General features: G+C 39.7%; 3 protein-coding genes and 1 pseudogene across 4 annotated transcripts in view; 3 read left to right on the forward strand and 1 right to left on the reverse strand.

The window, feature by feature from the left end:
- The window catches only part of LOC142216490 (gamma-crystallin-3-like), a 401,417-nt gene that overhangs the window by 135,917 nt on the left and 237,961 nt on the right, over window positions 1-27,539 (reverse strand). The window lies entirely within an intron of this gene.
- Window positions 726-14,486, forward strand: LOC142216495 (gamma-crystallin-3-like). 2 transcript variants are annotated; one of them, XM_075284369.1, is made up of 3 exons: window positions 726-782; window positions 1,046-1,288; window positions 14,180-14,486. In XM_075284369.1, exons 1-3 carry the CDS (start codon window positions 774-776, stop codon window positions 14,453-14,455), a joined length of 528 nt encoding a protein of 175 aa, XP_075140470.1. In that variant the 5' UTR covers window positions 726-773; the 3' UTR covers window positions 14,456-14,486. The 2 variants fall into 2 exon arrangements, with proteins under 2 accessions (XP_075140470.1, XP_075140468.1); XM_075284367.1 differs by lacking the exon at window positions 14,180-14,486 and adding an exon at window positions 2,702-2,999.
- On the forward strand, window positions 10,237-11,513 carry LOC142216777 (gamma-crystallin-3-like). Its single transcript, XM_075284809.1, has 3 exons — window positions 10,237-10,245; window positions 10,527-10,769; window positions 11,208-11,513. The coding sequence occupies exons 1-3, from the start codon at window positions 10,237-10,239 to the stop codon at window positions 11,481-11,483; spliced, it is 528 nt and encodes a 175-aa protein (XP_075140910.1). The 3' UTR covers window positions 11,484-11,513.
- On the forward strand, window positions 21,431-23,203 carry LOC142216499 (gamma-crystallin-3-like; annotated as a pseudogene).

Consider the following 27,539-nt stretch of genomic DNA (forward strand, 5'->3'; position numbering starts at 1 on the left):
AGAGTGAATTCCAGCCAGAAGACGCCGCGGGGGCGCTGCGCTGGGAGAAGACTTCAAGGGGAATGCAGCCTGACCGTCACTCGTGGACTTGGTAAGTATAATTGTATTGAATTTTGCCTACCCCTGAAACAAGCATTTCCCCCCATAGACTATAAGGGGTTCGAAATCCGTTTGAACAGCCCAACAGTGTGCGGCTGTTCGAATCGGATTTTGAACCTTGGACATTTTAGTGTTCGCTCATCTCTAATCATTTTAGAACATTTTATGCACAAATACTACATTTTATAACATATATATCTAAAATGGGCCAGAGTATAAAACATTTAATGGGAGTACTTCTTTAGACATGGTATAACACACCTAAGTATATTCCTGCTGTGATAGTTTCATTTAGAGAAATAAAGACAGTTTTTATTGAAGTGTTGTTGGAAAATGACTTGCACAGTATAATGACCAGCAGTGCTTTCACTACACTCTGAGATGAAAGACCCGTGACTGATGAATTGGGAGAGAATGTGGTCAGCTGTAACTATTGAGCTACATTTTGTGCGCTTCTCTGGATTCAGCCTTTGAATTTTGGCGAAAGCAAAAAAAAAAAACTACAAAAGTAATAGAGAACAATGAACACTTTTTAGTACAGGTAAAACCTATTCATTCCAATTAGCTGACACCAAATTCTACATATAGCCCGTGCAGTACAGGATGTATATAAGGGCTTTCTACTGCCAGTCACTTAGCAGTTATTGAGAGGTCAAACTGGTAAAGAAAACATCATGGGCAAGGTAAGAAAATACTATAACTCTTGTACTACAAAATTCTTCTTGAAACTTCCACTTGAATATTTGTCAGTATCAAACATTTTAGAAAAAACTTGCACATTATATACTGTTACTTCATGGGCATTAATTTGCACTTCATCTCAGAACTTTTAATAACGATCTATTGTAATATTTTTGCATAATTTTGTGAACTATATTAAAGTGAAATAATTTCTTCTTGTGTAGATTGTTATTATTATGCTTCTAAGCATCCTTTGATTTTACAGATTATTTTCTACGAGGACAAAAACTTCCAGGGTCGCTCATATGAGTGTCACTCTGAATGTCCAGATTTGTCTTCATACTTTAGACGTTGCAACTCTATCCGAGTAGAAAGTGGAAACTGGATCCTATACGAACACACCAACTACAGAGGACACCAGTACTTTCTCCATAGAGGAGAGTATCCTGACTTTCAGCAATGGATGGGTTATAATGACTCCATTAGATCTTGCCGTGTAAGCCCACAGGTCAGTTGATAAAATATTTTTTCAGCAAATTGAATTTTACTGTATCACAATGATCCCAAATATACTGCTCATTGAAATCTATGGGCACTAACAGCGCATCTAGGTGCCATAAACTTATTAGAATCCCATATTTCGCAAATACCTTTAGAAAGACTATTCTTCTTCTTTAGAATTCTTCTCTACGCTGTCGTTCAGTAGATATTTCCATTTTTTATTGTTGTGCTAATGAATTTTCTCACACCACTGGGGCATTCCCCTGTGCTCAAACAGAACTAAGGGCGTCCCCTGTGCTGCTTAAAATTCTCCAGTGCCGCCTCCATCTTCTAATGGCACACTTCTCCACCTCTGTCCTCTGTTGACAACTGGTGTCTTCGGGATCTAAATCCCAGGCATGAGCAGTCAGCTGTGCCATCAGGCTTCAGGTAGAGCCGACTGCGCATGTCTGCGGCCATTTTCTTGTGGCTGCTTACATGAGCATACTGTGCATCCAGTGTCTCCTCTATTCCAATTATTCTAAAGAAGGATTCAAGCAAATGGAAAGTGGGGAAGAACCACCAGAAGCAAACTTAATAAATTAAATATTCTGAAAAGTCATGGTACTATAGGTGAGTGCAAAGTCTGCAGCATCTACTACAATCCCATGAAGTGCATTGATTTTACTTTATTACATTTATTAAAATGTTATACAGAGGCATACAGAGGTTTCTACGCATCAAAATTACAGAAGTATTCTCCAATTGAACCATTTATGTTATGCCAACAGCTTGAGGACCAAGATGCTCGTAAACAGAATAAAAATAAATTGAAATGGCCAAAACAACATTATTATACAATCCAAACAAATACAAAAAAAATCCTTAATTTATAGTCAATATAGAAACCATCATAGGTGGGGTAACAGGAGGTGCCAGGAATGTGGTCCTATAAGGAGGAATGGTCTGTGGGAATAAATCTAAAATGTTGAGCTTTTGTTAGGTTCAATATCTTAACTATCAGCAGCTTAATATGTGATAACTATTTTTACATGATATGAAGACATTATAAATCTGATAGTACATACTGTCCCCTGAAATAGTATTGGTTCTTTAGAGGCAGCCATTGTGGTTGCAATAGGGCATTGGAGAAATGGCTTTATCTTGGCTGACCCCATCCTCTTGGTTATTAGATACCAAGAACTTGTGCAGGATTTGTCAGAGGTACTGATTGTAAATTGAGAAGCAAGGAACTTCTCTAAGGTTCATAAAAAAAACCTCAGACTCTTTAAGTCCTTAATTTTATTACCTGGAATGCAATGTAATGTAATCTTACTTATTAAGACATATCTTCAATAAAATACTGTAGCTGAAAACTAGGCAATGTTCTACAAAGTCAGCTTGTATTAATACCACAATATTTGCTATTTTGTTTTACCAGCATCAAGGATCATTCAGAATCAAGATCTATGAAAAAGAGGATTTCAGAGGTCAGATGATGGAGTTCACTGAAGATTGTCCTCATGTCTATGAGAGATTCCGCTACCATGACATTCATTCCTGCCATGTAAATGATGGATACTGGATGTTCTATGAGGAGCCCAACTACAGAGGACGTCAGTATTACCTGAGACCTGGAGAGTACAGGAGATACAGTGACTGGGGAGCCACAAGTCCCAGAATTGGATCCTTCAGGCGTGTCCATCATTTCTACTAACCTAGAAGAAACTCGAGCATATAATAATGCATTTTCTTAGTACATACAATGAAATATTCTTAAACCTCAATTAAATAAAGCTAAAAATATTGTCGTCTTTTGAACATACCCATCATTTTGTTACAATAAAGATCCCAACTTAAACAATGGAGTATATTTTGAAATTTTACATCTGAGCTATTTTCTGTGTGGTCAGTAATACATATATCTATAATATAAACACATATACAGACTAGGGCTGATTTCAAAATAAGCCAATTAACTTAACATTGTGTTTTAGTGGGTCAGGATCCACACTAGTGTTCAGGGACTATGAACCTGGGTTTCCGCAGGTAACCACTTTTTAAGCGAATAGGGTTTAATTTTTTTCGGGTCCCTAAGAAGACGCGAAGAACAGAAACCAGAATGCTAGTGTGAACCTAGCAAAACTGGAGTTCTTGAAGGAAATGCATTCATCTCTGTCGGGATATAACCTTATATCTGAATCCAGACAGCAATATTATCAATTGAGCTACTCTACTGCCCACTAAAACAAATTGTAGTTTTCAGTCTCCAAGCCTCTCAATCCATTTACAAGTATTACATTGTTTATAGTGATTTCTGGATATTACATTAAGGGTGCATGCACACTGAGTAACGCCGGGCGTGTATGAGAGCCGTACACGCCGGCGTTACAGCAGGGCTGCCGAGCACTTCCCATTCACTTCAATGGGAGCGCTCATAAACGCCGCTGTTACGAGCGCTCCCATTGAAGTGAATGGGAAGTGTTCGGCAGTCTGCTGTAACGCCGGCGTGTACGGCTCTCATACACGCCTGGCGTTACTCAGTGTGCATGCACCCTTAGATAGCAAATTTCCAAACCAGATCAGTTAGAGAAATGATTTCATATTCTGTACATTTTGTACAACAATTTACTTTTGGTTGCGGCCACATGGAGGCTCAGTGGTTAGCACTGCAGTCTTGCAGCGCTGGAATCCTGGTGTTCAAATCCCGCCAAGGGCATAAAACCATCTGCAAGGAGCTTGTATGTTCTCCCCGTGTTTGCATGAATTTCCATCCCATGTTCCAAAAAAGACATACTGATAGGAAAAAATGTACATTGTGAGGTCTATGTGGGGCTCACAATCTACATTAAAAAAAAAAAATTACTTTTGGTTGCATCTTTTATATACATGAACTATGTCACAAACAGCTGAATGTGGAGCCACTGTTCCAAGCATCTATGACTTTAAGCCACTTCAAAGGGAATTATCTAAGAAACCCTCCAGTTTTCAAATGATGAAGATCTGGACTTAGCTTTGGAAGGATTACCAGGTTACTAACTCTTGGAGTGGTCTGAGTATAATTGGCAGCTGATGAGAGCCGGAAAGAAACCAGTGTGTTGAACCAAAAGGTCATGGAAAGTCACAGTGAGGGAGAATCCGAAGGTCAGGATTTTGAGGCAGAATCTGTCAGTTCTTTTTTCCAGGAGCGGATTGTTTCGTCTCCCGGAAAAAAGAAGCAACATGCTCATTCTTCAGGCTGATGCCATGGCCGGACATCTGCCTGAAGACACCTCCCTCCCGACTAGGCCCATTCCTTTGGGCCTAATCTGGAGTGGAGTGCCGTGACTGGATGCCGATGCACTGCTAGTTGTGGCTACCGTTTTTTTGGTCCAGAATCTGAGGTGGATCCACCTCAAATTCCGGACCAAAAAACTCCATCTAAACTAAGCCTAAGAGTCAGAGCTGGTGGAAAGGTGCGGTAGTCGACATATAGCCAAGATCAGTGAAACGAATTCAAAGGAAAATAAAACCGGAAACAAGAGTCAATACATACAGTACATGCATAGGAATACATGAAGCAGCACAAGTGAAATACCAAGGGACAAGTAGCAGTAAATGGAACCTAATTGCTCAGGTTCCAGTGATGGGGCTGAGTAGAACTAAATAACCAGAGGAGCTAGGAGTGGGAAAGAGAAGAACACCCCGACAAATAGAGTAAGTAGGCTGGCTGCTATGAGACACCGCTATGAGACACTGCGGTTACATAATGTATATATATATATATATATATATATATATATATATATATACAGTCCTATGAAAAAGTTTGGGCACCCCTATTAATCTTAATCATTTTTAGTTCTAAATATTTTGGTGTTTGCAGCAGCCATTTCAGTTTGATATATCTAATAACTGATGGACACAGTAATATTTCAGGATTGAAATGAGGTTTATTGTACTAACAGAAAATGCGCAATATGCATTAAACCAAAATTTGACCGGTGCAAAAATATGGGCACCTCAACAGAAAAGTGACATTAATATTTAGTACATCCTCCTTTTGCAAAGATAACAGCCTCTAGTCACTTCCTGTAGCTTTTAATCAGTTCCTGGATCCTGGATGAAGGTATTTTGGACCATTTCTTTCTACAAAACAATTCAAGTTCAGTTAAGTTTGATGGTCGCCGAACATGGACAGCCCGCTCTCAAATGATCTGAAAACAAAGATTGTTCAACATAGTTGTTCAGGGGAAGGATACAAAACGTTGTCTCAGAGATTTAACCTGTCAGTTTCCACTGTGAGGAACATAGTAAGGAAATGGAAGACCACAGGGACAGTTCTTGTTAAGCCCAGAAGTGGCAGGCCAAGAAAATATCAGAAAGGCAGAGAAGAAGAATGGTGAGAACAGTCAAGGACAATCCACAGACCACCTCCAAAGAGCTGCAGCATCATCTTGCTGCAGATGGTGTCACTGTGCATCGGTCAACTATACAGCGCACTTTGCACAAATAGAAGCTGTATGGGAGAGTGATGAGAAAGAAGCCGTTTCTGCACGTACGCCACAAATAGAGTTGCCTGAGGTATGAAAAAGCATATTTGGACAAGGCAGCCTCATTTTGGAAACAAAAATTGAGTTGTTTGGTTATAAAAAAAGGCGTTATGCATGGCGTCCAAAAAGAAACAGCATTCCAAGAAAAACACATGCTACCCACTGTAAAATTTGGTGGAGGTTCCATCATGCTTTGGGGCTGTGTGGCCAATGCCGGCATCGGGAATCTTGTTAAAGTTGAGGGTCGCATGGATTCCACTCAGTATCAGCAGATTCTTGAGAATAATGTTCAAGAATCAGTGACGAAGTTGAAGTTACGCCGGGGATGGATATTTCAGCAAGACAATGATCCAAAACACCGCCCCAAATCCTCAGGCATTCATGCAGAGGAACAATTACAATGTTCTGGAATGGCCATCCCAGTCCCCAGACCTGAATATCATTGAACATCTGTGGGATGATTTGAAGTGGGCTGTCCATGCTCGGCGACCATCTAACTTAACTGAACTTGAATTGTTTGTCCAAAATACCTTTATCCAGGATCCAGGAACTGATTAAAAGCTACAGGAAGCGACTAGAGGCTGTTATCTTTGCAAAAGGAGGATGTACTAAATATTAATGCCCATACTTTTGCACCGGTCAAATTTTGGTTTAATGCATATTGCACATTTTCTGTTAGTACAATAAACCTCATTTCAATCCTGAAATATTACTGTGTCCATCAGTTATTAGATATATCAAACCAAAATATTTAGAACTAAAAATGATTAAGATTAATAGGGGTGCCCAAACTTTTTCATAGGACTGTATATACTGACATGCATGTCTATTAGCAGAAAAATAAGTAATAAGTAAAAGATGTGATTTTCTGGAAAAACATTTTTTGCCCCATAGAATAGTATATGATGCCAATTGTAGAGAAAGTAATCTTCTTTCACCAAATTTATCATCCAAGATCAGCTACTTTGATAAATCTGGCGGATTTTCAGACTGTTTATGTAAAGTTGCCCATACGCATTAGAGTAAAATAATAAGGCCTCAGCTTCTTGAAAAACCAGGCACCAGACTGGAAATCTGTGCTAGTAAGAAACTAAGGGGGCATTCACACGAAGTAAAGTGGCGCTGATTCTGCCACAATAACTCGCGGCAGAATCAGTGCTGATATAAAGACTCCCATTGACTTCAATGGGTTCGTTTTAACGTGCTTAACACATTGAAATCAATGGAAGCTTTTTAATCCATTGATTTCACTGTGAGTTATCGTGGCAGAATCAGCGCCACTTTACGCCATGTGAATGCCCCCTAACATACTGTATATTTCCAGTTTAACTAACAACTGTTCTCTAGCACAGCTTTTTAATAAAGACGTCAGAAAGAGACATCCCATTTTGCTCTCAGCCCTGCTCTCCTCTATTTTTACAAAAAGTGGTGGGCGAGTCAAAGAACGAATGTGGTGCAACTTCTGCACGAGACAGGGCCATGCACCAAAGATATTCCTCAATGACAACCATTTATGCTCGAAAACTAGATTTTAGGCTGCTGAAGTGGCAGATTATAAATGTTCAATCAAAATCAATTTTGTGGGATTTTTTTAATTTGTCATTTGTATGTGAATGGACAAAATTGGATGACCTGTGTTACATTTGTGTATTATAGGATTGTATTTTTGAAAGGTTTGGCTGGTTCAAAATCATGTGAGTTGGGGCAAACATTCGCTCCTTTTTTATATTACAAACATTGTTTTGTATTACATATTTATATATTTGTGTGTCATATTCCCATTATGTAAAAATAAGAAACCTACTAATATTATAAATGTGAAAGTTTGTGTGTTTGTTACTCCTTCACGCAAAAACAGCTGAATGGATTTGGATGAAATTTGGCACATAGATTGTAACCTCGATTAACACATAGGATACTTTTTATCCCGCATATAAACTAGGGCCTTTTACATACCATGGTGAATTCTAAGTATATAAGGAAAATGTTGACGAAGCAGAAACACCAAATGTATAAAAGATATGAAAAAGTTTTATAAGAAAATACATAAAAAACATATAATCATCAAATTACATAATTTAGAAAGGAAAAGACAAAGAAGGGAGCCAATGATGGCAAATTACATAATACATGGAAGGAAGTAGACTCTGTCTTCCTAATTACATCATGCAAGATAGACTTGCACATTCTCAGTCAGCGCCCTCTATTGGTGTGCATACTTGAGGCACTGGCATCCTAATTACATCATGGAAGTCAGATTTGCATATTCTTCCCAAGACTACATAGTCATATAAAAGCAAAGGGGTAAAGTGAAAAGCTGCATGACTATACTAAAAGACACAAGGAAAGAAGGGTGCACAAGATAAATCCAAGAGAATCAAAGACATCTCCTTACCATGAACAAACACACCCCCACGCACATTTCGCCATTATGGCTTCGTCACTATGGCTACCCCCTGACAAAGCCATAATGGTGAAACGCGTGTTGCCATTTAGCACAGTGCCTTATTGGGAAACCCTATCCACCCCTGAAGGGCTCACTGTGGTCATTCGGGACGTACTATTTTACACTCATCCCCATGTGGGTAGTGTAGGCTGCTACTGCTATATTACATCTGACCATCACTGCAAAAATCTCCCCCACCCAGAGATAACTCCTTGAGACCTGCAACTTGAGTTTCTTCAATAGATTGGTGCCTTTGCTTTTTTGTTTATTCATAAATTTTACTGATCAATTGCAAATAAATTTTTTTATTATTAGAGAATTGTTGAACAATCAATCTGGGACTGGTAATGTATTTTTATTACATAATATTAGGACTCACTCTTCAGGACCTGACCACTCACAAATTAATTTTTATTAAGTTTTATTAGTCAGGATTCTTGCCATTTTCAAAGTGTAGCTAATTTTTTTTATTTTTTTTATTTTTTTCAACTTTCTCTTGTAAAATGTATTTTTATTACAACATTTTTAGATTTAATCCTCCAGGGTGCCTAGAGAATATTAACACTAGTGGAAAAGTTGTTTGGGAGCGCTTGGTGCTATTCCTTCAAAAACCATGTCCATAAAAATTATCATATTTGCCTATACACATACAATACATACCTACACACTGCAAATAAAGGGGACTGCGGGACTGTACACAAAAAAAAGAATGTAAGCTCCACCACAGTTGGTGTCCAAGCGTTGGGAGCAAAGGGCATCTTCTCCTATCTAATGAACATCTTTTTGTAGTCAAGTGGGATAACAGAAAGGAGGTGCACACAGATGTGGGACAACTGCTTTTTCAGCAAAATTTTGGTTTAGGCAGCTCATTGCACAAGGTAAAAGAAGAATGGCCTTTCTTGAAGCTATTCCCAGGGCCCCACAAGCACTATTATACACGGGGGTCTGAAAAATGATCGGAGGCCTGGGAGAGGTAAGGGAACATAAAAAGCACTGTTACTTACCTCTCCAGGCAGGCTTTGGGCCTACTTGCGTGATGTTCCTGACACCACATGACTGAGACCTGCATCCATATGCGTTGGACCACTGGTCACATGACGTCTCGGATGTCATTGAAGATGACCGACAGTGGCGGAAAGTGTAGTGTAGCCGGTGATAGGTAAGTAACAAGGTTTTTTAATGTTTTCTTCCCCCCTGGGTGTTCAATTATTATACTCTGTATAATAGTATAATAATTGTTCATGGGTGGTCCACAATGGAGTATAATACTGTGTGCAGGGGTCACAATGGGGCATAATACTGTGTGCAGGGGTCACTATGGGGCATAATAGTGCGCGCAGGAATGGGGGGGTTGGTTGGTCTTTGGCGTCAGTCGGGGAGCCCCATGTCAAAAGTTTGCCATGGGCCCCCCTTCTAGTTACGCCACTGTACGTGCCCTTAGTTAAAAAAGGGAATTTTAATGATAGAATCCCTTTAACCCTTAAGTACTATCATGGTGTCTATCACACACCACTACCATACACATATCATTATGATAGACACAATGATAGTAAGTTGAGCACGCTACGACACACATAAGTTTGGTCATGTTCTCATTCGGTGACATATTTTAATTGAAGAGAAATAAAGATGTTGGAGCAAGTTCTGTTTGTACTTTACTGTACAGTGTATGGATTTAACTTGCAAACCAGCAAGATTTCCAGTGCAGTCTCAGAGGTAACACTATGACAGATAAAGGACCATGGTCAGCTGCAATTACTAAGCGACATTGTGTGTGCTTGTCTGCATTCAGCTTTTCAAATTTGGTGAAAGCAAAAAACTATAACAAAAGTCATAGAGAACAATGAACACTCTTTAGTGCAGGTAAAAGGCTATTCAGTGTAACTAGCTGACATACAGTTCTGTGTGCAGCTCGTGCAGTACAGGATGTATATAAGGGCTTTCTCCATCCAGATAGGTAGCAGTTGTTGAGAAGTCAGACTGGTGCAAAAACCCATCATGGGCAAGGTAAGAAAATGCTATCTATAATTATTGTACACAATTCCTCTTGTAATCTTCATAGAGCAAACAAAATCTAATTTAAAGCAAACTTGTGCTATATATTGTGTTACTTCATGTCGATTAATAAGCACTTCATTTTAAGTTGTAGAATTTCTGAGAATCAGCTATGATATTTTTTTACATAGTAAAGAAATGTATTTTTAAAGCTTTGGAAGAAAGTGAAGCAATTTATTTTTGTGTAGTTATATTGTTACTGTTACACTTATATTCACACTTTAATTTTATAGATAATCTTCTATGAAGACAAAAACTTCCAGGGTCGCTCATATGAGTGTCACTCTGAATGCTCAGATTTATCTTCATACTTTAGACGTTGCAACTCTATCCGTGTAGAAAGTGGAAACTGGATTCTATACGAACACACAAACTACAGAGGACACCAGTACTTTCTCCATAGAGGAGAGTATCCTGACTTTCAGCAATGGATGGGTTATAATGACTCCATTAGATCTTGCCGCATAAGCCCCCAGGTGAGTTTATAATGTAATTTTTCATTAAATCACATCTTATTGTTGGACTTGTGATGGCAGTTTTGTCAATCATAATGATCCCATTGAAATGTTCATTGAAAATATTTACTTTAGAAGCAGCCATTGTGTTTACCATGGGGCCATTGGAGATAGGTTGCCCAGTCCTGGCTGACCCCATCCTCTCAACTATTATATAAAAAAAACGTGAGCAAGATTAATAAGATGCTGAAAATAGGAGGGGATGGGGGGGATTGAAATATTGGACCTTGATTATATTAGTCCTTTAGTCCTTGATAGCTACCTGTAGACCAAATATAATCTTTCCTATGAAACCTCTCTTTTTTCCAATAAAATACTGTAGCTATGCAGAAAATTATGCAATGCTCTACAAATTCATATTATATTAATATTGAAAATACTTACTTTTTGTTTCATCAGCACCAAGGATCCTTCAGAATCAGGATCTATGAAAAAGAGGATTTTAGAGGTCAGATGATGGAGTTCACTGAAGATTGTCCTCATGTCTATGAGAGATTCCGCTACAATGACATTCATTCTTGCCAAGTAAATGATGGATACTGGATGTTCTATGAGGAGCCCAACTACAGGGGACGTCAGTATTACCTGAGACCTGGAGAGTACAGGAGATACAGTGACTGGGGAGCCACAAGTCCCAGAATTGGATCGTTCAGACGTGTCCATCATTTCCACTAACCTAGAAAAAATATGAACCTATACTAATGCATTTTCTCAGTCAGTATATACAATGAAATATTCTTAACCCTCATATGTATAAAGATCAAACTATGCTTCTTTAAGCTTTCCCATCACTTGTTTTCTAATGAGGAAAGCAATAGATACCCAACTTACACAATAAAGCCTATTTTAAAATTTTTTTTTGTTCATTCTCTGTGTGATGTTAGCCATTAATTCTAACCATGGTCATGTGATATACAGCCCATGGTCATGTGATATACAGTCCATGGTCATGTGATATACAGTCCATGGTCATGTGATATACAGTGCATGGTCATGTGATATACAGTCCATGGTCATGTGATATACAGTCCATGGTCATGTGATATACAGTCCATGGTCATGTGATATACAGTCCATGGTCATGTGATATACAGTCCATGGTCATGTGATATACAGTCCATGGTCATGTGATATACAGTCCATGGTCATGTGATATACAGTCCATGGTCATGTGATATACAGTCCATGATCATGTGATATACAGTCCATGGTCATGTGATATACAGTCCATGGTCATGTGATATACAGTCCATGGTCATGTGATATACAGTCCATGGTCATGTGATATACAGTCCATGGTCATGTGATATAAAGTCCAAGGTCATGTGATGAACACACAGGTGCTTCAGCTCGTTATAGACACAGCACAATAATCAGACATCTGTTCCTCACATGACCATGGTCAGAGTTTTATCCTCTAGAAGTAACAGAATGAATGACAGCAAGCCGAGATCTAGATACAGAAATATAGAAAGTATATTAGAAAATTGTATATCCTTATTAGAGATGAGCGAGTACTGTTCAGATCAGCCGATCCGAACAGCACGCTCCATAGAAATGAATGGATGCAGCTGGTACTTCCGCTTTGACGCCGGCCGGCCGCTTAACCCCCCGTGTGCCGGCTACGTCCATTCATTTCTATGCGAGCGTGTTGTTCAGATCGGCTGATCCGAACAGTACTCGCTCATCTCTAATCCTTATACTACACAAACAATACAATTTGTCCCTCAATATCCCTCAAACTTTAATAGTTGACAATGTTCATAAAAAAGCAAAATAAATCAATTTCAGCCCACCAGAGCTGTTCAGTACATACAGTTCATTTGTGTTGAGTGACAGTAAAACAAACAAGCAGCATACTTACCTGGGCACATTACCATTGATCCTGGCAATACACCAACTATTCTTTTCCTCTGATGCTCTGTCCTTATTTTCCTGCATCATCTTACTTTTTCACAACGCAATCTGGGTTGAAGGTCCATTTTGGGGACTGAAAAACATTTCACCCGTGTTTTATGGACTGCATGTTCTACAAATAAAATGAATTCCTTCTATATAATGAATTTGAGTGACTGATCTATACTAGTACAGTTATTGGGGTGAAACCCCATCAGTACACCACCTATAAGATGGGAATGTCATGACTTTCTCCAGTAACACAAACAAATGAAATGCCACATGCAAACGCACCATATCTTTTACATAATCCACTTCTACAGAAGAAACAACTCCCATAGTGGACTACTCTTGTATCCAGCATATGGGGCCTCAGCACTTCTCTCAAAATGGGATCTAATACTAATAGCTGTGGCATGGGTTCAGTGGGACAGGGAAGGGGTAGAGTGAGCTAGCAGATTCGTTCTAGGTGGTCTTTGTATTTGAAGATTGTATCCAGTAGTAATAACATCGGCATTTATATAAATCCTAATGTTCTCCTAGTCTCTCCATGTGGTGATTCTCTTGTGGTCAGTTTAGTGTCCAGCAGGGGTTCCTCAGGGACCTTTTTTTCATCTCATTGTTTTATGAATGGCTTCTGCAAACCACCCAGGTAGAATATCCTGAGCACACCATACATGCATTGAGATGTGTCCTCAAAGTGTAGTATGACATTTCATGTAAGCCAAATATGCAAATCTGTTTTCCAAGATGTAAATAGGAAACTAGTGCCTCTGTTTGCTGCCCTCTAGAGGTAGCCCTCTTAAACATCATGCATGGCTTTTTCAAGTCTATTGCTATGATGTGAGTATATGCCAAACCAATTTATTCTATTCCAAAAGGAACAGAATCCCAGCTGTGGAAAGCACTGTTTAGATCTGGTTGGAGGGGCAACACAGTGGCTCAGTGGTTAGCACGGTAGCACTGGAGTCCTGGGTTCCAATCCCGCCAGGAACGACATCTACAAAGGAGTTTGTATGTTCTCCCCATGTTTGCGTGGATTTCCTCCCATTCTACAAAGACATACTGATAGCAAAAAAAATGTACATTGTGAGCCCTATATGGGGCTCACAATCTACAAAAAAAAAAACCCCAAAGGTTTATTATACAGATCCACAAGATTTATTAAATAGGCTCATGCTGGATGATGAACATAGTGAATCTGTCTAGTCTATGTTCATACTACCTATTAGTTTAAACCAGAGTTTTATGCCATCTTAATTTATGATCTCTTTTTCTGATAAGCCATGTTCAATTATTTAACAAGCTGCCAAAATGTTCTCAAATTGTAATGACATGTGCCAAAATGCATACTTTGGCACATTTTACTCTACAGTCTAGTCAGCAGTTCTCAACCTGTGGGTCGCGACCCTGGCAGGGGTCGAACGACCAAAACACAAGGGTTGCCTAAAGCAACTTACTTTTTGTTTCATCAGCACCAAGGATCCTTCAGAATCAGGATCTATGAAAAAGAGGATTTTAGAGGACAGATGATGGAGTTCAGTGAAGATTGTCCTCACGTCTTTGAGAGATTCCGCTACAATGACATTCATTCTTGCCAAGTAAATGATGGATACTGGATGTTCTATGAGGAGCCCAACTACAGAGGACGTCAGTATTACCTGAGACCTGGAGAGTACAGGAGATTCAGTGACTGGGGAGCCTCTAATCCCAGAATTGGATCCTTCAGACGTGTCCATCATTTCTACTAACCTAGACAAAGTGCAACTATAATATTGTATTATCTCATCAGTACATTGAAATATTGTTAACTCTCATTTGTATAGAGCTCAGAATAATCTTCTTTGTGCATGTCCATCACTTGTATTAAAATGAGAAAACAATAAAGATTATTCACTGTCTGAGAAGAAACTTTAAAAAGGTCTTGTCGTGTTTACTAATTTGAGATCATTTTTATTTCCTTCTTGTAGGTCTCTATAAATGCTTGAACTTAACAGAATTTAATCTTGTAGGAAATATTTTACAATTCTATGAACCCAATTTAAAAAATACAATCTTTTGAAAATAGGATTTTTGCTTATTTTCTGGGTAAGGCCAGTCATTCTATATATATATGTTTTTTATTACAAAAAAACCAAAAAACAAATATAATTAGAATGTATTGTAACAACTTATAAGAATCATATGTCAGTCCTGGAGATCTGATGCCTAAAAGATATAGTATAGTCTGGTCCAAAAACTGCTGCAGTGACTGGTGCAGGAATAACTAAATATGTATAACAATTGGGCATAAAATAAGGACTATATTCCCAATTGTCTGGCAGCCCCTGTAACATAATGGGGAGAGTGTAGGGTATATACAGTGTAATTTAGCATTTAGTTCTGTGCAGTATCTTCAATGAGGTTCCTCATTGTTTTATTATCAGATTGTTTCCCAATTCACTGTAGGGAAAGGAGAGTGATCTTCTGTCTGAAGCCCTGCTCAGTCTCTCAAAATTAGTTGCCTGAATAATAGTCATAATGGGCACAAAGATTAGCAAAAACTGAAATATCTGATGGGTTTTAAAGACTTCAGATGGATGTGGGGTGTGGTTATGTAAGAAATAGGTTTTTGTGGTCATTCATTTGCTAAGGAAGATATCATTGAGTAGCCTAAATCTGGCGATATCCTCCCAGTATAGTCCAGGAGAAATAATGAATTATGAAAGAACTTTATAGGGGTGAAATAGGCCTGAGCAGGTCATACGGAAATCTTGTCTCTAGCAACAATTGTAAGATATAGCCAGTGATCCTAGCTGTAGATGGTAATGATGGCATAGGCAACTGGGGAGGCCAATGTAATGCATACCAAGGTCAATTCTAATGAAACTCACTGTGAGAGGTCTATCTCACTATGTACGGAGCATACTTGTTTGACAACACAATATTTAAAAATATGAAGAACAGACCTGACCACCCAGTCTCTTATGAACCTGCATAATATGCCTTTGTATGCAGAGTCCCTCTCTTTGTAACCCTGCAAGGGAATAGGTTGCACAAGCATGTAGGGGGAGAGAATGGGGTAGGTCCATGTTTCCAGATCTTTTGTGTCTCTGTTTAATATTTTGTAGAAAACCTTAATAAATTTTGATTAAGCATAAAACGGCTGAAATGTTAAAATACAGAGGAGAAGGAAGATCACATGGACTCTATGATGTAGGCTGGCTTCTTACATCACCTGCTAGGTGAACAGGTTTTTGAAGTTAACTCAAAGACGGTTAAAGAATGACTATAATCATACCAGAATATAATAAAGTAAGAAGTGTTACATCATAGTTTGGGCTCGTTCACATCTGCGTTTTCCTCTCCGTACTGCAGGTTTCCGTTTCCTGCATAAAACAGAGCAGGAGACGGACATGCAGTACTCGCTGCATGTCGCTCACCGCCGCTCACGGAAACCACAGAACGGAAACCCTGAATGCAGGTGTGAACCTAGCATTAGCTGTGGTTACAAATGATGTAATAGCTCACTGGATGGGAAGCCCCACTGTATATATATATATATATACCCATTCTTCGATGACTTCCAGAGTTGCATGGAGCGCATTTATTTGTGGTCCATGCTGAAGGTCATGAACAATAGCTTTCTACAGCTTAATGGTACCCTTGGGGTGGGTGAGGGGCTGACTTGGTCAATTTGTAACATGATCATTTATAGTACAGGAATTTGAGGAAATTCTTATCTAGTGAGCAGATAGTATACAGAAATACAATCAAAAGCTACAAAGTGACCCTCCTACAGATGTACAAGAAATACATAATGATTGATCAATAAGACATTAACTATGTCATATCACATCAATAAGATACTATGATTTTTTGGAAAAACGTAATATTACAGCCCTCAGCCAATAAGGAGTGGTAGGACGAGAGCTTACAGTGCTGATGTCACATATACAATATGCTGTAGGCAGCAAGCAGAAGAAACATTTTGCAATGTTGCTAGCTTAGGGAAAGATGTTTTAATGTCATCACTGCAAATTCCAAATCAATTTAAACAACATGTTACCAAGAAAACACCACCAACATTACAAAAGAACTACTGAATATTAGGATTAGGATTAGTGGAGCATAGAACAATTAGAAATCAATTTAATACAAATAGATGGAAAAACCTTAAGCATGGGGTAGGCAGAAATCCTGCATTGTGCTGTGATGTCTGTGTGAATGTGATTTTCACATAAACTGGACAGTTCACCATTTAATTGCCAATAATCTAAGTTTGTATGCTTTTACTTAGTGTAAGCTTGCTACACTAATATCCGACTGGTGTTCATTACATTGTTTTTAGTGACAAAGCCAGTTCTTTTAATGCAAAATCTAGTTTTGTTAAGGATCTTTTGGCAATATTCTTTTAATTTGTTAACAAATACATACAAATTAATGTTATCACAGCAGAAAATAACAAGCTGACTCACGGAATATTTTATAGTCTAAGACTGATCATATTACTCTTTCAAAGCTAAATCTAATTTTATTTTCTAATTTTCTTCAAAAAGTTTTTTGTTAAAAAAAGCAATAAAAAAACAAAAAAAGAAATACACGCACTCTCAGAATTATTGCCAATCACTATTATATAATCAGTTTAAAAAAATGACTAAAGAAAAAATCAGGCTAAAGTAGCAGGAGGAAACACTTCTGCAAGTGCCATGCCATTCACCAGTGCAAGTACTAATTCTAACAATAATAATAATAATAATAATAATAATAATAATAATAATAATAAATTGTATTTATATAGCGCCAACATATTCCGCAGCGCTGTACAATTTGTAGGGTTCAGATACAGACAGATACAAAACAAAGAACGTCATTTCACACAATGGGACTGAGGGCCCTGCTCACAAGAGCTTACAATCTATGAGGTAGAGGGGATGACACAAGAGGTAGCAGGGGCGGCATTGCTTATACAGTGTTCAGACAATTTTGTAATAGAGGTTGCAGCCATTACACAAACAAAGCTTTATGAGCCATCACTAGTAGTGTCCTTTAACATGTGGATAGAGCATGGACAAATATGTTAGGCTGAAAAGGCATCAAGAAGGGTTTACATTAGGAATTGTGATAGGCCTGTCTGATAAAATGCGTCTTTAGTTTGCGTTTGAAACTGTAGAAATTGGGAGTTAATCTGATTGTCCGGGGTAGAGCATTCCAGAGAAGTGGTGCAGCTCGGGAGAAGTCTTGTATACGAGCGTGGGAGGTTCTGATAATAGAGGATGTAAGTGTTAGGTCATTGAGTGAGCGGAGAACACGGGTTGGGCGGTAGACAGAGATGAGGGAGGAAATGTAGGGAGGTGCGGCATTATGGAGAGCCTTGTGGATGAGGGTGATAACTTTATATTTTATTCTATAATAAATAGGCAACCAATGTAGCGACTGGCACAGACCAGAGGCATCGCTGTAGCGTCTAGCCTGATAGATGAGCCTGGACGCTGCATTCAGAATAGATTGTAGAGGGGAGAGTTTAGTGAGGGGAAGACCGATTAGTAAGGAGTTACAGTAGTCAAGGCGAGAATGACTCAGAGAGACAATAAGTGTCTTTAGTGTATCTCTGGTAAGGAAAGGACGTATTCTGGAGATATTTTTGAGGTGGAGGTGACATGAACGTGCGAGTGATTCAATATGAGGGCAGTAGAATTGTGGGCAGCAACAGCAATACTGCTTCTGGAATTTGTAGCCAGTAGCCAAGAGTTGTTGCACTTCTTGAGAATAAAGATGAAGTTTTTGTAAGCAATGAAAGATTAATGTTAAGTTAGGGTTCTGTGTGATCCTCTTCCTCCTCTTTGTTTAACATGTAACTTACCTGACAACTGAGTCAAGATGACCAGGTGACATCAGAGGAAGAATATGATGGGAGCAGAAGTCGTATGAATTCTATTGTATGTGCAGCCCCAACATCCAAAAACCTGCCTGTGGTAGACCTGAGGCAAGCATGTGTGGTGCTGGCACTGGTGGCACTGACAGACATGTTTCCACTGCTGCTGGTTTGGCCAATTTACTGAATGTGCCATTGCTGCCGTATCACTTAGTAGATATTGCCAATTGATGGCATGTGCACAGTCTATTTGAAGAATACATAGCCACCCGTAGTTCTACTTGAAATTGCCATGTGTGCCTCTCCTTGGAAACTTCCATGTGGGGAAAAGTGCATGCCACTGTCAAACATCAATGCGCTCACCACATTGTCAGAGTGGTTGTTAAACACTATCATATAAGCAGTTCAGTAAAACAGGCTCAAAAGTACATTAATCAAAAAAGAGGCTAGGGGGCAGTAAATTAGAAGGAGAAAGTAAACTCATGATACTTTCTCCCCAAACACCACTGTAAGTAGAAACAATAATAATGTGGGTGGTAATGGCAACACTGCTTCTAATTTTGACTGCACTGTCATTAGCTGCGCTTCCTGACAATAAAGATCATGAATTTGATTACTTTTACTGCTCTGGGATTGTTTGCCAGGGGCAGCCTACACTGCTTGGCTTTCAGACAGTTATACTGATCTACCCCAGTATCTTTATATCTATGAGACCTTTGTTATGAATCTCATGGGAATGAATAATCCAAAAATAAAAGATTGGGAAGATTACTAATATTATCTAAATTGTAGACATTGTAAATGTAGACAGACTGTTGGAAAATCCACAAGATTTATTAAAATGGCTGATGCTGGATGATAGTGAATCTGTCTAGTGTAACTTTATTCTACCTATTAGTTTGCTTAGGTCAAGCCAGAATTTTATACCATCTTAAGTAGAGATGAACGAATGGCGATCGATCGAATTGGTATTCGATCGAATATCAGGCTGCTCGAGATATTGGATTCCAATCGAATACCATGCGACAAACGCACTAAAAATTCATATCCCCTCCCACCTTCCCTGGTGCTTTTTTTGCACCAATAACTGTGCAGGGGAGGTGGTACAGGAACTACGACAACGTAGGCATAAAAAAAAAAAAATCGGAAAAAGTAATTGGCTGGCTAAATCAGGTGACCTCCACTTTATACGAAGAGTGGATTTCAGATTCGGTTCATATGAGACTGCTACACCGCTATATCTCAGGTATAGCAGAGTTGACACAGTGCTGCTACATATGAGATGTAGCAGCATTGAGCGCACAGTACTGCTACATCTCAGGTGTAGCAGAGTTCAGCACACAGCCAGCTCTGCTGCATCTCAGGTGTAGCAGAGTTCAGCGCACAGCCAGCCATGCTGCATCTCAGGTGTAGCAGAGTTCAGCGCACGGCCAGCTCTGCTGCATCTCAGGTGTGGGGGTATCTTAAAGAGGACCTTTCACCACTTTTGGGCTCATGCAGTGTTATATACTGCCGGAAAGCTGACAGTGCGCTGAGTTCAGCGCACTGTCGGCTTTCCCGATCCGTGCCCGGTGTAAAGAGCTTACGGTGCCGGTACTGTAGTGCTCTATGGTTAGAAGGGCATTTCTGACCATTAGCCAGGAACATCCTTCTGCCTCGCGGCACCTATCGCGCTGTGCTGTGGAGCGGGGAGGAACGCCCCCTCCCTCTGCTCACACAGCTCGTCCATAGATGAGTATTATCAGGGAGGGGAGGGGGCGTTCCTCCCTGCTCCACAGCACAGCGCGATAGGCGCCGCGAGGCAGAAGGACGTTCCTGGCTAATGGTCAGAAACGCCCTTCTAACCATAGAGCACTACGGTACCGGCACCGTAAGCTCTTTACACCGGGCACGGATCGGGAAAGCCGACAGTGCGCTGAACTCAGCGCACTGTCAGATTTCCGGCAGTATATAACACTGCATGTGCCCAAAAGTGGTGAAAGGTCCTCTTTAAATGCCCCCAGACATGCTTCCTTTGCTGTCCCAGTTGCATTCCAGAGGAGTTGTCCTCATTTGCTGAGGTGTCACAGTGGACTTGGTTTCCCCTGAAACAAAGCTTTTTTCCCCATAGACTATAATGGGGTTCGATATTCGTTCGAATAGTCGAATATTGAGGGGCTATTCAAAACGAATATTGAATATCGAATATTTCACTGTTCGCTCATCTCTAATCTTAAGTTATCACTAGTGTTGAGTGAATAGTGTTCGTCGAATACCTTGCTTCCATAGGAAAGCAGCCATCAAATATTCACTGCGCTTAACCCCTTGGTGTTCGGCCGCTAACACACATTCCAATGGGAGCAAGGTATTCGATGAGTACTATTCGCTCAACACTAGTTATCACCTCCTTTTCTGATAAGCCACATTCACTTGTCCGAAAAGTTGTCAAAATTGTATCTCAAATTGTGCTGAAAAGTGCCAAGATGCAGCAAAATGAACATTTTGGCACATTTTATTCCACAATGTAGATAGAACTCAACATACTGGTAACATGATAAAGTTGAGGACCAGAAAAAAATGGATAACTTGTAAGAAGAATACGCTAAATACAGTTTAGATAATATAGCTTTCCAATGAGCCATAGAAATTAAGGTTGGTGAAGTGAGGAGAACATGGTCAGCTGCAAGTACTAAGCTACATTGTGTGTCTGAATTTAGCTTTTCAAATTTGGTGAAAGCAAAAAACTATAACAAAAGTCATAGAGAACAATGAACACGTACATGTAAAAAGCTATTCATTCTAACTAGCTGACATACAGTTCTGTGTGTAGCCCGTGCAGTACAGGATGTATATAAGGGCTTGCTCTGTCCCGTTAGATAGCAGTTACTGAGAGAACAAGGTGGTAAATTAAGCATCATGGGCAAGGTAAGAACATAGTGTTTGGCTCCTGTAAATGACTGTATTTTTGATTTGCAGAATTGATCCACATGCATTTTTATGACCTCAGACGCACAAGCCCCAGGAACCTGTCCCTGCCATATACAAGGACTTCAAATTATTTGTCTGCATTTGCATCACAGACCAGTGTAGGGAATCATTCAAGATCTGTGATTTTGGAAGACATACTGATGTAACGTGGACAGGTTTTTTTTGCGGAATGTGAATCAATATCTGCAGACAGTAAATCCATTATGGTCGTATGCAGGAGACCTAACTCTTGTACTACAAAATTTTAGTAATTTGCACATGAATAAAAAAAAAACGTATTTGCTCTATTTATTGTGATACTTTATTAATATGCATTTTATTTTAAATTCTAGAACTTGTAAGAATTATCTGCGATGTTTCATGAAATATATTTATAGAAAAAACTGAAACACTTTCTGTTTTTGTGCATCTACTATTACACTTATTTTCACACTTGAATATTACAGATTATTTTCTACGAGGACAGAAACTTCCAGGGTCGCTCATATGTGTCACTCTGAATGCCCAGATTTGTCTTCATACTTTAGACGTTGCAACTCTATTCGTGTAGAAAGTGGAAACTGGATTCTATATGAACAGCTGAACTACAGAGGACACCAGTACTTTCTCCATAGAGGAGAGTATCCTGACTTTCAGCAATGGATGGGTTACAATGACTCCATTAGATCTTGCCGTATAAGCCCCCAGGTCAGTTGATTAAACATTTTTCCATTTCATCTGCATCACAATATTCCCAAATATACTGCTCATTACATTATATTTGGGAAGTGTTATATAAGTAACAATTGCGGATGTGAAATGCTACAATTAAATACCAATACTAATTAGCATAAAAATTAACTTTTATTATTACCTGTCTATCATCAGGCTTTTCTTGAAGTATAGTTGGCTTAGTGGACAAATAGACAAGCTGTGCAGTAGGAATTGTGGTTTGAACTTTTCTATTCCAGTACCTATGAGAGTTCGAATCCACTCACAAGACTGTGCTGTTTGAATTTTGTATTTCATTTATTCAGTGAGGATTCAGGTCGATTTTAATGGTAATAAAAGTAAATTTTTATGATAATTAGTATTGGTGTTATATAAGTAAATAGCATGCCCATTAATGACAAGTAGGAAAAAAATATTCAGAATATAAATACAATACCAAGAACGGATAGGAACATTCACCCTGGGCCCCTACGTATATTTCGTCCCTTTGCTTTTGCTTTGCTTCTGGGCCCTTTAGTTCTTAAAACCCAAAATGCAGTGATAGAGACCAAATGGAATCTTTCCTATGAAGACCTCTCTTTCCTCTCTCTTTTGCAGTTTTGAGGTTATTAATAAAATTCTGTAGTTATATAGAAGACTATAAAGTTGGATTGCATTAATTCTGAAATACATACTACTTTGTTTTACCAGCACCAAGGCTCATTCAAGATCAAGATCTATGAAAAAGAGGATTTCAGAGGTCAGATGATGGAATTCACCGAAGATTGTCCTCATGTCTATGAGAGATTCCGCTTCAATGAAATTCACTCTGTCCATGTACATGATGGATACTGGATGTTCTATGAGGAGCCCAACTACAGGGGACGTCAGTATTACCTGAGACCTGGAGAGTACAGGAGATACAGTGACTGGGGAGCCTCTAATCCCAGAATTGGATCCATCAGACGTGTCCATCATTTCTACTAACCTAGACAAAGTACATAATATTGCATTATCTCCACCAGTACATTGAAATATTGTTAACTCTCATTTGTTTAAAGCTCAAAATAATCTTCTTTGTGCATGTCCATCACTTGTATTCACATGAGAAAGCAATAAAGATCATTCACTGGATGAGAAGAAACTTTAAAAAGTTCCTGTAGTGTTTACTTACTTAATACATTTTTATTTCCTTCTGGTTGGTCTCTATAAATGCCTGATCTTAATAAAATTTAATATTTGTGGAAATATTATATTATACACATAAGCATATATATCTACAAATACACAATTACAGACTATACAAAGACAAGACGATTTCCAGACATCTTAACAGTGTGTTTTTGAGGGTAACCAGAGTTCTTTAAGGATGCGTATTTAAACTCTGTCCAGATGTAACCTTAGATTTAAGTGAGTCCAGTCAACATTACTAGAAATTGCACCACTGTGCTTATAGAATTATAGGCTGATTTTTAATTTTTTCTATAGTTTCACAGAATTGTTGCCTGGCATGCTTTTCCAATAAATAGTGATTTCAACAATCCCTAAAACAAATTGTAAAAATATTCAGTAATAAACGCTGCTTCTAACATTAGATAATATCCCAAGGGACCAAAGTGGAGTCAAGACTACTCATTCCAGGGATCGCAAGTGCATTGCAATGTGACGACCCGGGGTTTGATCGATTAATGCAGAGGATAAAAACTTATCAAAGTGTATTTACATGTCAGCTATGGTAGCTAGAGATGAGCGAACAGTAAAATGTTCGAGATTCAATATTCGTTTTGAGTAGCCCCTCAATATTCGACTACTCGAATCGAATATCGAACCCTATTATAGTCTCCTCTCCTCCCGCTTTCTCAAACTGAACATGGAGAAAATGGAGTTCATCATTTTCACCCCACCCTGTATGGCCCCTCCACCTGATTCATCTATCAAAGTTAACAGAACCCCACTTTCCCTAGTCCCACAGGCATGATGTCTTGGGGTTACCCTGTACTCCAACCTATCCTTCAAGTCACATGTTCAAACCCTCAACACCTCCTGCCGCCTCCAGCTCAAGAACATCCATCGAATCCGCTCCTTCCTCACCCCTGAAACTATCAAGATGCTCGTCCATGCCTTCATAATCTCCCATTTAGACTACTGCAACACCCTTCTTCACGGACTCCCAGCAAACACCCTCGCCCCCCTCCAGTCCACCTTAAACTGCGCTGCCCGCTTAATTCACCTCACCCCTCGATCTTCATCGGCTGCTCCCTTCTGCCAGTCCCTTTACTGGCTACCTATAGCCCAGCGAATTGAGTTCAAGCTATTAATGTTAACATTCAAAGCCATCCACAACCTGTCCCCTCCATATATCTCTGAACTAAACTCCCACTACCTGCCCACACGTAACCTCAGATCCTCCAATGACCTCCTACTCTGCTCTGCTCTCATCCGCTCCTCACACAACCGCCTCCAAGATTTCTCCCGTGCATCCCCCATACTCTGGAACTCCCTAACAAGACACATAAGACTGATCCCCACAATCACAGGCTTCAAGAAGGCCCTGAAGACTCACCTATTTAGGAAGGCCTACAACCTCCACTATCACCACACCACCATCTGAACTGTCTCCCCCCTCTCCTTCTGTCTGTACCCTCCCTCGTGGGCAGGGCCCTCTATCCCACTGTGCCAGTCGGTCACTGTTAGTATTATATCTACCTGTATACTTTGTGTATTGTATGTAAACCCCCAAATGTAAAGCACCATGGAATTGATGGTGCTATATAAATAAATAACAATAATCCTATTAATATTATAAATGTGAAAGTTTGTGGGTTTGTGAGTTTTGGATGTTCGGATGTTTGTTCCTCAATCACGCAAAACCAGCTCCACCGATTTGGCTGAAATTTTCCACAAACATAGCTAATACACCCGATTAAACAATAGGCTACTTTTCGTCACAATAGCGCACATACGTTTGTGCCAGGACCCCCACAAAACCCAAACTCACACCACCATCTCTGCAATCTCACACACTTTGGACCATAGCAAGCCCCAAAATTCCTATTACCCTCTACAGCCTCGCCCCTAACCCCACACAATCACATATACATATACTTTACCACTTTACCCCTCACCTTAACGATACTCCAGGAGGCTCTCTTTAACGCTCCGGAGCAGCCATGTTTGCTGACCCCCACCGCTCTGACAATCCGCGACACCGCCCACCCATGTCAATACCCCTAGGAGGTCTAATACATGCAAAAAAAAAAAAGTTTAAAAAAAGTAAAAAAAGATATAAAAAAAAATTAAAAAGGATTAAAAATTCAGATCACCCCCCTTTCCCTAGAACACATATAAAAGTAGTTAAATACCGTGAAACACATACATGTTAGGTATCCCCATGTCTGAAATTGCCCGCCCTACAAAGCTATACAAATATTTTTCCTGTTCAGTAAACGCCGTAGCGGGAAAAATGGTCAAAAGTGCCAAACCGCCATTTTTTCACTGTTTTGATTCTGATAAAAATTTGAATAAAAAGTGATCAAAGCAATAACATTTCCCGAAAATGGTAGAACTAAAAAGTACACCCGACCCCGCAAAAAAAGACGCCCTATACATCCCCGTACACGCACGTATAAAAAAGTTACGGCTGTCGGACTATGGCGACTTTTCAAAAAAAAAAAATTTTAACACAGTTTTGGATTTTTTTTAAGGGGTCAAAATGTAAATGAAACCATATAAATGTGGTATCCCCAGCATCGTAATGAAACACAGAATACAGGGGACATGTCATTTTGGTTGCACAGTGAACGCCGTAAAACCAAAGCCCGTAAGAAAGTCGCAGAAATGCATTTTTTCTTCAAATCCACCCCATTCTGAATTTTTTCCCTGCTTCCCAGTACATGATATAGAATAAATAATGGTGGCATCATGAAGAAAAATTTGTCCCAGGAAAAATTAAGACCTCATATGGCTCTGGGAGCGGAGAAATAAAAAAGTTATGGGGTTTGGAAGGAGGGGAGTCAAATCAAAAAATGCCATCGGCGGGAAAGGGTTAACTTAAAATACTTCTGTCCCAAAGTCACTATGTAAAGTTTCTCACGACACCGTATAGCAGCTCAAATACAAGTTAACTTCAACACAAAAGTCTCACGTATTCTCTGAATTAAAGCAAAAACAAGATACAAACTTACATTTCATATCCCATCCCTTATACACAGTACGAAAACCTTACCCGCGCCTGTATATACCCACTGCTACTGTAAGGGGCTTATGGAATAACTGTGTCATTTGTCTGATCTTCTGCTGCCATCTACTGCTGAAAGACTAAATTGCAGGGCAAATCTATTCACAAAAGAACCCCCCCTACAGCTCAGAGAAAGATGGTATGTTCCAGAGAGGAAAAGCGTGTGCATACAGGAAGCTGCAGGCAGAAGGGGGACACATGTCGTGCTAAGAGGACATGCTGCAGGCTGCTTTGCCCATTAAGGACTTTCCTTTGCTGAACAAGGACCCTGAGAGACTTCACTATTCCTGCCTTGTGTCAGCTTGTAAACAGAGGTATGTTGGAGTGTGAGTAGAGTGAGGGGCCATACAGCTCGGTCAAGCATTAAAGCAGCTTTGTGTGCTGGAAGACAAAACAGGCCCTGCCTGGAAGATAAAGCAGGCCCCTGCCTGGAAGATTAATAAGGTGCACCTTGTTACTGACTTACTTTAAGAGAGGCCTCTCCTAGTCAATGCATGCAGGTTCTAACTAAAGACACTAGAGGGGTAACTACCACTATTTGTTGTGCGCACTGTCATATTGAAGTTATATGTTTTGCTTAGCTACTGTATACTTATTTCTTACCTTCTCTCCCGTTCCCATTCCCTTCCCCTCCTTTCTTTATTAAACTGTTATATATTGTTATTCTGTGGCTCTGCGCAGTTACTGCGTATATCATCACCTGCTCCCCATTACATTTCTGGCGTAGTCGGCAGGATACGCGGTCTGTATTGAGGCATGGAAGGACAGGGGAATGCTGTAGATGGGAATGCACTAGTGCAACCAGAAGGGGATGCACCAAGGCAACCAGATGGGGGAATACCAGTGAGACCTTTATCCCTGGGTGCAATGTTGACCCATATACCAAAATTTAAAGGAGATAATATACCGCTGCATGACTGGGCACAGCGTATGAAAGGCATGTTAAGGGTGGCAGGAGTAACTACAGAAAATCAAGGTGAAATATTGCTGATGGCCCTAGAGGGGCATGCTCAAGATACTGTATTGCTGCGTCCTGAGAGTGAAAGGAGGACACTGGAGCAGGTGGTGAAGATTCTTGAGAGAGTGT

Source organism: Leptodactylus fuscus, chromosome 8 (genome assembly GCF_031893055.1).
Source record: "Leptodactylus fuscus isolate aLepFus1 chromosome 8, aLepFus1.hap2, whole genome shotgun sequence".
NCBI classification, from domain to species: domain Eukaryota; kingdom Metazoa; phylum Chordata; class Amphibia; order Anura; family Leptodactylidae; genus Leptodactylus; species Leptodactylus fuscus.